This window comes from Gekko japonicus, unplaced genomic scaffold, assembly GCF_001447785.1.
Source record: "Gekko japonicus isolate JY-2015 unplaced genomic scaffold, Gekko_japonicus_V1.1 scaffold1340, whole genome shotgun sequence".
Taxonomy (NCBI): Eukaryota; Metazoa; Chordata; class Lepidosauria; order Squamata; family Gekkonidae; genus Gekko; species Gekko japonicus.
Window position 1 is genome coordinate 294,732 of NW_015159752.1, and position 17,343 is coordinate 312,074.

At 45.6% G+C, this 17,343-nt stretch overlaps 1 protein-coding gene across 1 annotated transcript in view; it reads right to left on the reverse strand.

Moving 5' to 3' along the window:
* The window catches only part of CTNND2 (catenin delta 2), a 307,472-nt gene that overhangs the window by 262,559 nt on the left and 27,570 nt on the right, over window positions 1–17,343 (reverse strand). The window contains exon 3 of the mRNA XM_015405710.1: window positions 4,048–4,366. Within this exon, the coding sequence (XP_015261196.1) occupies window positions 4,048–4,366 (319 nt within the window). The remainder of the gene's footprint in view (window positions 1–4,047; window positions 4,367–17,343) is intronic.

Here is a 17,343-nt window from a genome sequence, read left to right on the forward strand (position 1 = left end):
CTTTTCCTCTTTCCCTTTGCCTGACAATCCCCACATCCTCACCCTTCTACTTGGCTTCCTTCTCTCCTTCCCATAGAGGCACCAGCATAACTTTTAGCTGCTCCCCCTTCTTCAGCTATATTATTTATCTCTTCCTTCTACAGAATGGGGACCCGAGCAGCTTTCTTCATTCTCCTGCCCTCCCCCGTTTTATCCTCAGGGGTGGCCTGGGAGTGGGGGGACGGATGAGGAACCCACCTGACAAGCCCATCCACGGCCAGGTGCCGCCTCCCTCGCCTCAGGCAGGCCTCGAGCAGGCCAGGGACTCCCCTCCCTTGTCTCGTGTGGGCCGGATGCTGGTTGCCTCCCTTGCCTGCCTTGGCTGTGCCACGTGGGCACCACCCTCCCCTCACACAGGGGGCTTGGCTGGGTGCCATTGGGCTCAGCAGAGCTGGGTGTCGCTACGTGCCTTCCCTTGCATGATGCTCCGTTGGGCGGAGCGGGATGCTTCTGCCTCCCTCGCCTCGTGTGGGGCTCAGCCACACACCGCCGGGCACCGTCCACCCTGCCGTGCACACAGCTCAGCTGGGCCAGGCACTGCCGTCTGGTCCCGCTTGCGTGGGGCCAGGCGGGGCCCCGGCAGCTGCTTTGCTCCATTCAGCACCTGCCTGAGCTGGGCACTGTCAACTGACTGCCCCCCTCCTCTATGCAATCCAACGCATAGTTGCTACTTAAATGGAAATGTCATCCATCTGTGCACACAGTTCTGCTGAACAAAGCCAATCAGAGGAAATTTAAAGATGCAGTAAACCCCCCCCCCCCCCAAATATCAGTCAACAAGTGCCTGGTTATGGCTGCCCAAAGAACCAGCTGAGCTGCCTCGAGCCACACGAGAAAGGCGGAGTATGAATATTAAATAAATACATAAAATACCCCCCCACACACACCCACTTTCTTGCAGCAAAAACAATGGCATGGATCCCAACCTCCCTTTGCTCTTGTGCTTGAAGAAAACGGAGAGGGTATTTGTGGCTAATTCCCACCTTGACCCCACAGAGTGTCCCCCCCATGGGTGCGCAATCTTGGGGTTCATAGACGACTTGGGGGGTTGCTGTTTATGCCGTGTTTGAAGGAGAATTCTGGAAACTACATTTTACCTCACCCGGCCAAAGTAAAAAAAAAAAATACTTCCCAGGATTAATTGGACCAGGCTCAGGAAGACTCTGAACAAGCATGGCGCTGGGTAACGGGAGGAGCCCTGAGCTTTAGGCCAGCCGGCCTCCTAGCCACCACACACCCTCCTCTGCTTAGAGGCTTTCTGAACTGGGAGGTCTCTATGCTTTTATTCCGCAATTATGCCATTAATGCCTTGAGCACCAGACTTTAAATGACAGAGCTAAGGGGGGGGGGAGAGTTGAACAAGAGCTCACTGGACCTCCACATGGAACAGGACCTCCACATGGAAAAGGGAAAATAGTTATCATTTCGTAGTCTTTTCTTTGATGTGGCAGCTTTTGAATTCTGCTCCCAGAAGGAGAGCTCATCACAAAAATCCATCACAGAACACATATAACCTGACATAAGAAGTAATGTGAGGGTGACCCAACATCAAATATATCCTCTTTAGACAGTGAAACAAACCAGAGAGATACAAACACATTTCTATGAGTAAGCACCACTGAACATGCCTGAGTAGGCGTCTAAATAGATCTGCTTAGGATTGCTCTTAAAATCTGCTAGTTATTAATGAAGGTTGAACTTCGCTTAAAAAATAATGAAGGATCATTCAAGAAATGTCACTAAGATGTGCCTACAGGAAACTCTTCAGGGGGGGAAAGTGTTCAGTGTAACCTTGCTTATAAATATTGAATCTGACTGAGCTAATATTCTTATACAAGTATCTGGGGGGAGTGACTTACGTGAACTGCTGCCAAGATGCCCCCCGGAGGATATCCTCCCCCCACAAACAACAGTGCCCCCAAGTTGGCTTGTGAGGAAGGAGAGAGGGACTCGGCCATGGGGCTAGAAAACATTGTTCCCAGCCTTTCGTGAGGAGAGGGGCCCTCAGAAGAGCCTGGGGGGCCCGGGTTAGGGTGGCCAGCTCTGGAGTAGGAAATGGTGCCCGGAGATTCTGGGAGGCAGAGCCTGAGGAGGGCGGGGTTTGGGGAGGGGAGGGGCTTTCAGTGGGGCAGAATGCCAGAGAGAGTCCACCTCCCGAAGCGGCCATTTTTTCCAGGTGCAGCCGGGGGATCAGTTATAATCGCGGGAGGTCTCCAGGCACTACCCGGAGGCTGGCGGCACCCGTCCCAGGGGATACGCACGGCCAGTGGGGGGAGGGAAGAGTCGCCTCAGAAGGGGCCAGGAAGCAGGTGGGTGGAGGTATCGGGGGCAGGCACCGCTGGCCATGTGGTTCTGACACACCAGCACAATTTGATCCTGAGATTTCTTGCTGAAATTGCTATGTAAGGAAAGGGTTGAATACACAGTGGACACAGGGAAACTTACCTAAGGAAATAGGGGAACACCACGGGAAATATGAAATAGAGGAGAAATAGGCAACCCCCCAAATTCATAGTACTATGAAAGAACCAAGAAAAACAGTAGGGAGGCACCAGCCTTGCCAGTCTTAGAGTAACTCCATGTCTACAACAGACTGCCACATGAGACATAATGCACTTTGGGAAAATGTCTTCTGCTTCATGGTTCTCTATCTGTCTCCAGCAAAGCCAATATTATCACTGCTGTTCCCTGTATGTACTATACCCTTTTCCTATAGCACAAGCTGGGACTTAAAGGAATTAAGCCAAGAAATCTGCATCCTGGAACTGGTAATACTAAACGGACATGTGCGCACTCCTTTGCAGGACGACATTTCATCTTTACAAACAGGCAGCCAGACAGCCTCTCATCATTTTCCATGTTAAACGCGAAAGGCACCGAGAGCACGAGACAGAATTATTTGCTTCTGGATCAGGAGTGCAATTCCCCCATGAGCCCTGAAAGAACAAGCATCTAGCTGACTGAATTTGCTGTTCTATGTTTAACATTTTAAGCACACGATAGTGAATGAACTTTATTTTACCATGTTTATTTAACCAACTGGTAATGGAAGTCTTGGATGAAAAGGTCACGGCTTTTTGAATCAGCCTAACTGCATAATTTTCAGTAAACCCAGTTTCAGCATCAGGGACCGACGAGAAAAGACCTTGTGAAACCCATGAATGGACCTCGGGCTGCTCAAATGGGCATCACCACCCTGGGTGGGCGGGGCCTAAGTGGGCTCAGGGTTGCCCCTGAGTGGAAGGGTGGTCAGCCCTTCCCTCACCCCCATCAACTTTTTCCAGTGCTGCTATTTGCCTGACACGTGAAATGCATACAAACATGTTCGGAGCCTGAACATTTCCCCCTGCACAGAGCAGAGCGCAGCTCCAGAAGAATGTACCAAGTTGAGAAAATACCACTGAAACCCCTTCCCCTGTAACCCCTGATACAGTTCAGGGACTCCCGTGGTTCTCAGAAACACACAGGGGATGTCTTAAGGTTACAACTAGCTCGAGCTTTACATATAAAAGAAACTCAATCATTTATATATGAATTAAAAACCCATGACCATGAGAGACCCAGACACATTTCTCTCTCTCAATCCCAGTTCTCTGAGCTTGCAGAATCAGTGACATTTTACAAAAATTATTAATCATCCCAGACACTCCATTATTTTTTTGTTCTTTGTTGATGGTACACTTGCCCCAAACAATTCAAAAACACCAGCAGAGAGTTCTCTAATTCTTTGTCAAGACACGTAACTTCTTCTTAGAAAAAAAGTTTAATGGTCTACTTAAGGGGACACAATTGTATGCATTTATGGTACTCTCTCATTTTTGTTCTTAAAAAGACGACTGTCTGAGGAAAATGCCAACGAAAGAGCACTCCAGGTAATCAGCAAACCTCCCTGTCCAACTGGTTTGGCTCATTAAACAACACACCACAGCTGTACAATATGAAGCTGGCTGCAACTGTAAATCTCTTTTACGAGCTTGTAACCGTAGATAGAAGTAACATTTCACCCACCTTGGATCTTTCTGAATGCTATCAATGGAAGGTGACCTAGCCAAGGTTCCCTCAGGCGGGATGGCTGGTCCAGATTTGCTGTATGGTGATTCGACAGAAGGACAATACTGCAGCTGTCGGTAGGGGTCTGCGTAATTGGAGGCCGGGCCTGCTGCATAGCTGGCCCTCTGGAAGGTCGCGGTTGCGTTCTGGGTGCCGTGCTGGCTGCCTGTGCGCTGTAAGGGTACGGAGTCGACACCAGGGGAAGATGGGGCTACGACAGGAAAGTAGGGACAAAGTAAAAAATTGAGGACCTGTTCACAGAAATGGTTAACCAGGTCTAGGCAGAGGAAAAAAATACAACACATATAAACAGGGGTTTGAAGAGAATAAGGGGGGAAAAGAACATTGTCATACCTGAAACCACAATGAAATACACTGATGAAAATTTTAAATACATTATCACATAATGCTTCAATATGTTCAGATTTTTAAATTAACGTCCAAGTAAAGTTGCTTGAGAATATCAACATCAAAGTAAACTTTTCCCCGCCCAAATAAGAACAAATCCACACATCTGTTGTATGGCTTCCTGTCACCACAGAAGGACATTATCTGTGGACAAGAGGTCACCGGGTCACATCAACATGGACCTCACCCCTAGGACAGCATTTAACTAGATCTTTTTGAAAAATCAGCGGTGGCACACACTAAAATAGACTTGGATATATGGACTATATGGACATGTATTTGGAATACTTTACCACAGAAACTATCAACAATACAGTGGAAAAGAAACCGACTTTAAACTGGGAAAAGCGCAAGTGATCAATTGGTCCCCAGTGGGTTTAAAAATGTAATCTTGGGAAACAATGCATTAGCATCCAACCATGCTCTACTGAAGTTTTTATTTAAACTATTGCTTTTGAAGCAGTAATTATCCAGGACTGTAATCATGTGCACATGTGCCTGTGCGTGTGTGTGTGGGGGGGGCGGTTTCGAGGCAAGTGAGAAGCAGAGGTGGTTTTGTCACTGCCTATTTCTGCAGAGTCTTCTTGCCTCCCAAGAATTGGCCCTGCTGAGCTTCCAAGATCTGACAAGGTCGGACTATACCTGGCTGCCTTCCTTCTTCCCATGTGCATATTTACTTGGACCTACTTCTGAGTAAACATGAATAGGATCTAGCCAGAAAGTAGATTTACTACCCCCTTTACTACCCCTATTATTTATCACAGTTAAGTATTATTCCATTCCTCTCTGATTGCTTCAAACGCATGTAAAACCGAGAGAGGAAAGAGAGAGTTTTCTCCTGAGCTTTCTTCTTGAAAATTTCCCAATTTCTCTTTTCTATACTAACTGGAATTCATTTTCTCAGGATTAAATGAGACTTTTGGTGACACGTGTCTGGAAACTGGGTCATTGACAATTATTTAAAACAGGGCAGGCGAGGGGCAAAATTTGGCGGGGAGGCAGGATGGGTGGGAAGGGCTGCATCTTCTGCGTGCTCCCCTTCCTCAGCTACTTTTCACCAGCTAAGGATACCCAAATGCATATTTCCTGTGGTCAGGAGAAGAACGACAGGAGGAGAGATCTGCACGTGACAAGCGGCAGATTGTGTGAAGATGCAAGAATCCCTTCCCCCAGCCAGAGGAAAAAGTGAATAATTAAGCAATCATGAGCACAAATGAAGGGAAGTATGGGCCTCGTCTGGCTGCTGTCACTGGAAACAAAACTTTGGAGATGCCCTATTCCTAAGAACAGTTTCCTGGAAATAAGCCCCATTAAATTAATGGGACTGATTTCTGAGTACACCTGTTTATGGTTGTGCTTTGTGTTCCTCAGCGTTCAACTTTTATGTACACATTAAGGTATTTTGTAATGGCCGCCAGTGATTTCTCTCCAACATATAAATGTAATAGATGCAACTGCTCCGTGTCCACCTATTCATGCACCTGGATGGGAATACTATTATTCTGCTGTAATGATTAGATGCTGAAGTGCTTGGTGAAAATTGATAATTGCACACTTTCTAAATGTTTTCTGTGGCCTTTTAAGAAAACACACGCCAATTTGAATATAAGCACATATGCAGCCTTCTTCATGGTGAATGTTACAAATATTATTACACTCCTTCCAAGTTGGGTCCAATGTTTATTTTCCTCATGCAATTGCCATTTTTATGTTTATGGAACAGCAAACTGAACTACAAAATGTACTTGTTATTTATGGCAATGGGTAAGATGATGCAGTACTGAAATCCTATTGGTTAGTAGACACTCAAAAAGAATGCAATGATATCAAGTTAGTAGTCCACATGCATGAAAATACAAAACCAGTATTCAGTCTTCATTGAACAGTGTATATTTTATAATAACTCATCTTTCCAATGAACATCTAAAAGGTTGAATAAAGATAAACTAGGATATAAGTCTATAACAATGTACAAAATCAATGTATTCAAAACAGCAATCAACATTTTTGGAATAAAAGGGCTACAAATCAAAATAAATATATAAATATCAACAACCAAAATCCTGGAGTCCACAGTATGTTTTTGCTATTAATGTATGTGAAAAATAAGTGGAGATTCTAAAAATAAACAGAGATACTGCAGTGTTACTTGTTGAACAATTAATCAGATTGAAACTGTTTTGACTTCAATGAGATTTAAGGGAACACTGGACTGTGTAAACATGAGTAACCAGGAAATGCAGTTGGGCATCATGAAAGAAAAATTACCTCAGCATCAGCAAGTTTCACAAATGTTAATGAAAACCAAAAATCAAGCTTTGAGACAATTTGTGGACTATGGGGAGTCCCCCCCCCCAGCTGTTCCAAATGACTGCCTGAATGCAACATTTCTAATGAACCTGGAAGTATGGAAATAACATGTAAAATGAAAATCCATAACTTTTCAGAGAATGCAAGGAAATCCTCTAAACAGGCCAGCCTTGATTCCATTTCATCCCTTCTTCCACAGACACTGGCCATGCCCTGCCCACATAAAATATACAAGAAGCACAGGTAACCCTCCAGAGCTCCACTTTTGGGATGTCGCAAGCTACTTTTCTCCCATCGACACATGAAAAATACCCTCTGCTGGTTAACAGTGGCCCGAGGTAAGGGGGATTCCTTCAATGGCACCACACCATCTGCCCACTTTTCTGCCTTCATCCTTCATCACTACGCATGAAGGGAAAAGGAAACCTGAATGAATTTTTTATTCATGTAGGTAGATGATTTCCCTTCAGTTAGACCACGTAATATGAATGGAATAGGGATAAGGTATCTTCCAGTTCTGTGATTTTGACTATTTACAGTTTTAAATGAATCCTGTTTATCAGTTCTTCCCTCACTGAGTTCAAAAAATAATTTCATCAATAGCGATATCAAATCATAGAACAAGGTTTGAGTCCAGTGGCACCTTTAAGACCAACAAAGTTTAATTCTGGGTGTATGTTTTTGTGTGCATCTAAAGAAGTGGGTGTGTACACGAAAGCTCATACCTTGAATAAAACTTTGCTGATCCTAAAAGTGCCCGACTGGGCTCAAAACTTTGTTCTGTTGCTTCAGACCAACATGGCGACCCACCTGACTGTATCAAATCCTGCATTCTTAGTTCCGTTATTTCCACTGAATCCAGAATCTCTTCTCCCCAACCCTATATTTCTATGCCATAAAGCACACTAAAAATCCCCGTACTGCCAAACAGCTTGATAACAGGGTCAACCATACCACCTCCTTTGGAGGAGGAAAAAAAAATCACTATTGCCTCCACAGTCTTCAAGGTGGAGGACTTTAATGAAACTAAATTAGGTCACCGAGAGAGGGTTTCTGAAAACGTTATTCCTAGATATTTATATACACTACACTGTTCAATCTGAACACCCAAGATTCTCCATACTGATTTCCTGTGTTATTTCCTAAATACCATTACCTTAGACTTGGCATACTTTATACATAGGCCTTCTTCATTACAGTACTGGCCCAGTTGATCCAAAAGCTTTCTCAGGCCAATTTTGGTCAATGACAACAGAACCATGTCATCTGCATACTGTCAGGATCAACAGCAAGCAGGTCCAAACACACTCTTCAGGAAAAGTTATGCTTTATTGGCATACTGGTCTGTTGTAATGGCTACAGGTACATTGTTAGGAATAACGATTAGTGCGAGGGACTCACTAGATATACTCTGATGCTTCAACTAGCTAAGCAAATGAATTTCAAGCACTCGCACGGGAATTCTCCCGGCGGGACATTACATCATGAACGGGAGACTCTCCCCACCCCCTGAGAGCAGAAATAGTCACACTGATAGTGGAACTCAAGCCCTCCCTTCTCGTCAAGGTTGCGCTGATAGCGCTGTCTGGCTGAGCCAGTTCTCACGGATGAGAGCGAGCCTCCCTTACGTTACCCACGGCAGCAAAGCAAGCATGCGCATGTGCGCAAGGGTCGGGGATGAAGGTAAACAAAGAAAGCATGGCAGCTAGCTGACACATACAACATTATCGGTACCTTAGTTTGACCTATTGCCAGGGGCATAAATTCCATGCCCTCAAGTCTATTAACTATATCATTGATATGCAGGTTAAATAAGGTGGGGGCTAAAATACAGTCTTGTTTTATCCCATTATGTACAGGTATGTCATCAGTTAACACACCTTCTTTTCCAACCTTAACCTTATCAAAAAGACCAACCTAGGATAATCAATATTAATATTTAGCAGTTTTTGCCATAATCTCTTCCTATCAAGGGAATCGAAGGCTGAGGCCACATCAATAAAGGCCACATATAATGCTTTCATTGGACCTCTACCAGTGTCAGTAGCCAGAGTATATAATGTTTGACAGTGTTCAATTGTAGAAAGCTCTTTTTAAAGCCCTATTTGCAGGTACAGGAAGTGGATTAGATTATTCTCGGTTAATTTTGCTAACTTTGTAGTTTTAGTATGTGCAAGATTATGTCATGTATGGCCCATGGTCAATACAATAAACTGAAACTGCTGCTGCTGCTAGTTCCATTATCAGCTTTTTAATTAATTAATCTACCCCAGGGTTTCCTACAGCAAATTATATCCAATTCATCTAAATTCATATGCACAGCTCTCTTACAGCTTGGTACTTGCATGCACTTTCCCTTAAAGTGGACCTGACTCCATTCGCCCAAGGGCTTATTGCGTGAGCAGAAACTACTGTGGGAAGCGCAAGCTCCTCCAGGGGCTTTGGTGGTGCTTTGCACTCCATGTGAGGACAATTTAGGCATGTGGTTGGCAGACAAGCATTTGTGGGAAGCAAAAAGGGAATACAAGTTAAAAGTTAGGGGTTAGGAGGAAGAGTAGAGTACCTGCCACAAGTGTCATGTACGGCATGGAAGAGACAGAATGTTCCGCGGGGTGTCTCTGGTGGCATTTGTGGGTGGGCGGTGCACAGCAATGGGCTGCAGGAGCTTGTTTCCCTCTGCCGGAGTGGCCAGGTAGCTTCCAAGCTGGGGGGGGGGGACGGACGGGACGGGGGATGCCTGACTGCCAGTTGCTGTTCTGAGAGCAGCCAAAGAGAAGCTTCTCAACAGTGGCTTCCTGGCCCTCCTCTTTCCAACAGCCAATGGCAAGTGTGTTCATGATGCAGTGAGGTGTTGCTGTCAACTGGGCACTGCAAGGCTGTCCAGGCTAGCAGTCCGGTCTACGGCAAGGAGGAAGGCGGAAAAACAACAGTGCTGAAGCTAGAAGTTGCCAAGATGAGCCAGGATGCCTTGATTGTATGTGGGCACAATCTTGGTTTCACCAAATAACCACAGCCAAAATAAGCCATGTGTCTGAACTAAAGATGCAAAATTTCTGGACATTTTCTGAATTTTTCCAAGTTTTTCCCCCACGCCTTCACGTCTCAACCAAGCTTAAGTCTGCACTCAGAGAAACCATCACACATACCCACAGTTTACAACTAATAGATCCAGTTGGTTAATCAACTTCAGATCCTGGTTTGATGGACCCTGACTTATGACCGCTCGAGGAACGGCCTACACCCAGACGTTCAAGCTAACCATACATTACCTGAGCCATGGCTTCACACAGGATCTGAACTAAGCCTATGATTAATAAATCAAGTTCAAACCATACTGGTTCAATGGAGCAACTACGCCTGGTATTGTGTTATCTATGAACTGAAAAAATGAACTGGCAGTGGTTCAGAAACTTTCCAAAGTACAACCCACTTCTTAACTGTTTGTACTCTTCCAGATCCACTTCTCAGCTTACTCTACTTTTCTTCCGGATCCACTTCTCAACATACTCTACTTTTCAGGACCCACTTGCAAAGTTACTCCACACTACTTTCCACTTCTCCAGAATGAAACATCAGTCAACTCTGTTGTATTCGGTTTTTCATTCTTTGTATTTCCAAACACAGAACTTTTGGGAAACCACTGCCCTATGCACATCTGGGCAAAATGCCTAGAAATGCCAGCTAGAGTTGGCTTCGTTTTATAAAAGCAACATATTCCAATGAAATATAGAGTGAGAACTCTTAACTTTAAAGCCCTATATGGCCAGGGTCCAACATACCTACGGGACCGCCTTTCCCTGTATATACCCCAGAGAGCACTACGGTCTGGGTCTCAAAATCGGTTGACCCTCCCTGGCCCGAGGGAGGCCAGGCTAGCTGCTACTAGGGCCGGGGCCTTTTCGGTGGTAGCCCCTACCTGGTGGAACGAGCTCCCGGAGGAGATCAGGGCCCTGCGGGACCTTTCGCAGTTCTGCAGGGCCTGCAAGACGGAGCTCTTCCGCCAGGCATATAATTAGGGGCCACCGCCGTAGTGCACGGCCCGCAAAGTCATCATTGAGCAGCTGGCATAAGAGTGATGAGCAGAATAACATCTAAGCACTTTATGCTGGGAGCTGGAAACCCACCTGAAAGCATTCCTCTTGATTGAATTTTAACCGCCGCCAGCACTTTGTAATGTATTAATTTTAACTGTTATGTTTTAATTTGTATTATGTATGTTTTTATCATGTATTTATGTCATTGGAAGCCGCCCTGAGCCTGCTTTGCGGGGAGGGTGGGGTAGAAATCTGACAGTAAATAAAAATAAATAAAGGGGGGGAAGGGGGAAAAAAACCCCAAAACAAAAAATAGAACAGAAACAATCCCAGGCACAGTGGAGGTCAGCAAAGAGAGGAAGAAATTGGTGAAAGCTGCCCTGCACTGACAGAAGTGGAAAATGAGGCTTGTCCAGCAACAGGACATTTGGGCCCCTGTTTTTCAGGTCATGAAACACTGACCGATTTCCCGCAAGCTGCTGCTCCGCGCTCGCTCTTTCCTTTGCCCCGATCGTACGTGTCAATTCCACACCATGTGCTGCGCGACCACATTTTGCCCCGCAGCTTTGCCCAATTTCCCCCGCATCTACTCAATCCTGTTTTTTGAGGACTGAGTAGACACGGGGGAAATCAGGCGAAGCTGCGGGGCAAAATGCGGCCTTGCAGCACATGGTGTGAAATTGACAAGTAGAGCGAGCGCGGAGCAGCGCCTTGTGGGAAATCGGTCATTGTTCTGTAATAACATTCAATGCCTGTTTGAGGCCATCAAGAACAGGTGGGCTGTTCGGGGGCCAAGCAGCGAGCTGTTCTCCCTCTCCTGTGGCAATATCAGTGCTGGAAAACTGGTTGAAGTTATTCATATAAAGCTGAACTGAGCACCCTTAATCATTACCTGAAGGATGAAAGGGCAGTTCCTCAGACCTAACCTTGAGGCTATGGAGCCCTCATGGGGGGACAGGAGCCCTTTGAGGGGTTTTACTGTCTTTGACCCAAAGTCCTCACAGCTAGGGAGAAAGGGCATGGCACCGCTCCCTCAAGCGCCTCTCAGTACACAACTCACCAGCTCAGGGCTCAAAGCCATGGTGGTCTCACCGGGTATAAAAGGATGCACAGGCAGAGGAGGCCTGACTTTTCAGGCATCCCACCCGTCGTCCACACTGACTGCATAAGGAGTGAGTTTTGCCCTTGAATGCCGCAGATCCTTATTTTGCTGTGAAATAAGGAAAGCTGGCCCTTGATTATCCCAGCTATTGGTGCTGGTTCTCCTTATTTCGCATCCATCAGCAAAGAGTGAATGGAACAAATGCATCCATAAACATATGAACAATTTAAAGCTGTTTACAAAATTCAGGCTGAACTGCAAGTAGGCTTATATCTGTAGGAACGTAAAGTAGATAAAAATCATATGATGTGTTTTAAGCCACATCTGAACAAAAGGACAACAATATTATGTTTTATATGTTGTCGAAGGCTTTCAGGGCCGGAGTTCATTAGCTGCTGTAGATTTTCCGGGCTGTGTGGTCTTGGCATTGTAGGACCTGACTTTTCGCCAGCATCTGTGACTGGCATCCTCAGGGGTATCACACAGAAAGACGGAGTACTCTCTGTGTCAAAGTGAGGAGAAAAATGGTAGGCAGGTAATTTATATCTACTCAGGAAGGTGGGGTAGGGCTGAGTCATTATCTTGTATGAGTTTCCCAGCCTGTGACATGCTAATAGCCAATCCATGATATGCAAAAGAACCTTCTAAGGAAAGCACTCCATCTACAACAACTAATATTATGTTGTAATTAAATGTACTAAAATGAAATGCTGCAGCACAGACCATAGTCCCAACTGTGCAAATTCTACTGACTCTTGTGGGAATTAGAAGACTACATTCAAATACCCAATCTTTTGTATCAGCTTAACATGTATATCTTATTCATAAATATCTTTAATAAAAACAACAGCTTATTATAAATGCTGAATAAATACCTGAATGATCTGTCCGTAATATTTCAGTTTTGATATACATTATCCTTGCACCCTAGAGCTGTTCAGCTACCGCCCTCTCAATTACCTTACCCAGAAATGATAAATTTGAAATGGGATGGTAATGGGAAGGATCCAAGGTTGTAGGTCCCCCCCCCTCAAGAGCAGTACAACCACAGCCTCCTTGAGGCCCTCCAGATAAGTTGACAATACCCGTCAATGGGCCCTGTATCCTCTCATCAGCCTTTACCAGCCAGTCAAGAAGGCATGTGGTCAATCTGACAGCACACAGGATCCTGTCAACATCAGCAAAGGAGAGTAGTCCAAAGACAGCCAAGGGCCTCCAGTTCACTTACTCTATCAATATTTGCAGGCAGGTTGCGGCTGAGCAACAAGACTTTATCCGCAAAGAAGCTCACGAATGCCTCACAGCTGATGGCTGAATTGCTACTATTTTGGTTTATCTTTGTAAGGGATGTCAAAGACTGAATCGCCCTAAACAATTGTGCTGGGCGTGAGCTAGAGGACGCAATGGAGGCAGAGAAGAATGTGTATCACTGCCTTCACTGCCACCTCATAGGCTTTCATAAACATTGTATAAAATGTTATTGTAGCCTCGTCTCAAACCTGCCACCAAATTCACTTAAGTCGTCTGAGTTCTCCTTTCATCCCCTTGAGCTTGGTGGTACACCAGGGGGCTACCTCACTGATGGCTTCAGAGAAACAAGAATTCCAGTCCTCTACCAGCTCATCTAATGAGGTGCCGGAAGGCATTGGATCCCGCAGAGCATTCTGGAATCCAATCGGATCCACTAGTCTCTGTGGGCAAGCATAAATTAGTTCACCACCTAGATGGGGGGGGGTAGTAATACCCAGCTGGACCTTCAAAACCAAGAGGTCTGATCATGGCACTTCGTCCTTTGAAGTCAGATCCACATCTATCCCTGCCCCAAAGATCAAATCCAATGTGTGGCCAACTTGACAAGTGGGTCCTGATACAAACTGGGTGAACCCTAGCGGTGCCGTGGAAGACACCAGGTCTGAAGTCTGAATGGAGGCTGCAGGCTTATCAGTATGGATGCTAAGTCCCCAAGAATTAATAGCCTTGGGAATTCCAAGGCCCAGCTGACTACAGGCTCCAATAGACTCAGCAGGTGACCTCAGCAGTGTATAATGACACAGAGCTTACTGTTTTCTCCAGGGGAATTGATCTCTGCCATCTGAAAAGCAGTTGTAATTCTGAGTGATCTCCAGCCCTCCCCCGGAGATTTGCAACAATGGATCCCCAGGAGGAAATGGCTAGTTTGGAGGGTAGAGACTATGGCATTGTACCTGTCTTGGAGGTAGCAACCCTATCTCCTTCCCAGCCAACCATCTACATACCTTTATCAACATACTTCTGATTTCAGCTTTCCATCTCCCCCACACACACCTGGAGCCTCTTCCTAGGAAAAGTACAGTCTTTCTCCTCCTCAGTGGGGACACAATCAGGAGGGGAAGTGACCTTAGCAGAGTATAATGACACAGAGCTTACAGGGGAACTGATCTCTGTCATCTGGAGAACAGTTTTAATTCTGAGTGATCTCCAGCCCTCACCCTGGAGAATGGCAGCAATACTCCCCCAGGAGGAAATGGCTGGTTTGAAGGGTGGAGTCTATGGCATTGTACCTGTCTGAGGTCCCACTCCTCCTCAAACCCCACCCTCTCCAGACTCCACCCCTCAAATCTCCAGGAATTTCCCAACCCGGAGGTGGCAACACTATTTCCTTCCCAGCCAACCATCAACATACCGACATCTGCCCCTCTGACTTCAGCATTCCATCTCTTCCCCCCTCCCCCCTTCCATCTCTTCCCCCCTCTACCTAGGAAAAGTACAGTCTCCACAGTGGTGACCAAAGCAGTTCACATCATTCTCCTCTCTTCCTTTTGATTTGCACGACCCAGTGAGGTAGGTTATGCTGAAAGTCTGTGAGTGGTCTGAAATCACTCAATCAGCTTCCACAGCAAGAACCTGAGTCTGGAAGATCCTGCTCTGAAGCGCTAACTGCTACGTCACACTGGCTATCTTGGGGGGGGGGCACCTCAGAAAGGTATAATGACAGAGCCCACCATTTTCTCTGCCATCTGGAGAGCAGTTGTAATTCTGAGTGATTGGTAACAATGATTTCCCAGGAGGAAATGGCTGGTTTGGAGGGTGAAGTCTATGGCATTGTACCTGTCTGAGGTCCCACCCCTCTACAAACCCCACCTTCTCCAGGTTCCACCCTTCAAATCTCTAGGGATTTCCTAACCTGGAGTTGGGAACCCTATCTCCTTCCCAGCCAATCATCAACCTACTATTATCTGCCCCTGATCTCTACCATCTGGAGAGCAGTTTTAATTCTGAGTGATCTCCAGCCCTCAGCTGGAGATTGGCAGAAATGATTCCCCAAGAGGAAAAGTACAGCCTTTCTCCACAGTGGAGACCAAAGCAGCTTACATCATTCTCCTCTCCCCCTTCTGATCTGCACAGCAACCCTGTGAGGTAGGTTAGGTTGAAAGTCTGTGACTGGTCTGAAATCACCCACTTCCACAGCAAGAAACTGAAACAGTGCTCTGAAACACTGTTATGCCTAGGGTAGCCAACCTCCAGGTAGAGCCCGAAGATCACCGCGTATCACAACTGAACTCCAGACAACAGATCTCTTTCCCCTCCTGGAGGAAACAACTGCTTTGCAGGGTAGGCTCTATGGCATTCTATTCAACTGAGGCCTCTCCCCTCCTCAAACTCTGGCTTCCTTAGACACAGAATATCCAGGAATTTCCCAACCTGGAGCTGGCAACCCTAGTCAGGACTGGCCCCAATGAGTTCCTCACAAAGGCCTGGAAAGGGTTTCCTTCATCTTTTTATTGACAGAACTTGGTTACCTAGCAACACCCACAGAGGGAAATGTTAGTCCCACAGGAGCCAAGCAGAAGTGTCTTCGTCAGGAGAGACAGCCATTTTGGCAGTTATTCTTACAGGGAACAGTGGCAATGGGCGGGAAAGAGGAGTGGACCCAGCTCCCAGCCAATGGCATGCGAGTACGGCAGTTGATGCGCCAATGGCTGATGGAGTGCATAGCACAAACAATGGGAGGGCTGGTGGAGTGCATAGCACAGCCAATGGGAGAGCGTAATTATATATTAGGATGGATATGATATTGCAGAACTTCAGTGTCGAAGGGGAATTTAGATTCCTAGCCTTCTCACCAACATGTCTCGAGATGGGACGAAAGCTGGAAGAAGACTGAACATACTTATATCTCTGTCTCCTTCCTCTCCAAGACCACCTCTGTCCGCCATACCTCCTTCTACCCCTGACCACTGGGATCACCAGCCTAGTGCTGGCACCCTGAATGATACTAACCTGTTCTATTATCTGATTCCCTCCTCCCCCTCTGTCCTCCCAGCAGCCCACAGTACAATAAATAATTTTCATGCAACAACAATCATTCAGTTTGCATCCAAGCAGGCAGAATTAAAACTCCTATACTAGACTATGGTTATGTTGTAGGTATGTACGGCTATCTTTCAGCTATGCTCCTGCAGAGTGCAGGGGGTTGGGCTAGATGACCTGCAAGGTCCCTTCCAACTCTTTAACATTCTATGATTCTATGACTCCCTCCCACCAAAACCTCCTTCTTACTATCCCCACCCCTCTTAGTAAGACTAATAAATTTAAATAATGGGCAGGAAAACACTTCCTGCCACTACCTAATTAGCCCTACGTTTTAAATTTAAACACAACATTTAGGGACACAAAAGCTATTTGTGTCATTTCAGTCTCCTTATACCATCTGGGGTCTACAGCTAAGGAGGAGGAGAAGGCTACAAAGATAGGGTGGATATCCTTCAAAGTAAGAGAGTAAAACTCTTTATGAGTAAAACTCATAGTAAAACTCTTTATGAAAGTAAAACTCTTTATGAGTTTTAAAACTTAATGAACATTGTATTTATTATTTATTTATGCTGAATGTTTTAATATTGATTTTTTATCATTTTAATTGGTTTTAAAATTGTACTGAATTTATGTTGTTATAAACTGCCCTGAGCCTTGCAAAAGTGGGTAAGGGTGGTTAAGAAATCAAAGGTAAAAGGTAAAGGTTCCCTTCCTCAAAAGCTATGGTACCTATTTATCTACTTGCAATGTCTTGCTTTCGAACTGCTAGGTTGGCAGGAGCTGGAACTAGAGACAGGAGCTCACTTCCGTCATGCGGCAACTCGGGTCTTGAACTACTGACCTTCCACAGCCTGCAGTTCAGCATCTTAACCACTTGAGCCACCGCAGCTCCCCAAGAAATCAAAAGATATAAGTAAATAAGTAAGTAAATACATAAATACATAAATTTATATTTTAACAGACTGTTATTTTGCCTTCTTCCCCCGCCAAATCCCTTCTCAGCAAAACGGGTACAATTTCATTAGGAGCTGGATTTGAGGAAATATGCACATAGCTGTCAAGAAATATTTATATTTAAGAACATGCCCCAAGCTGCCATTTCCAGAG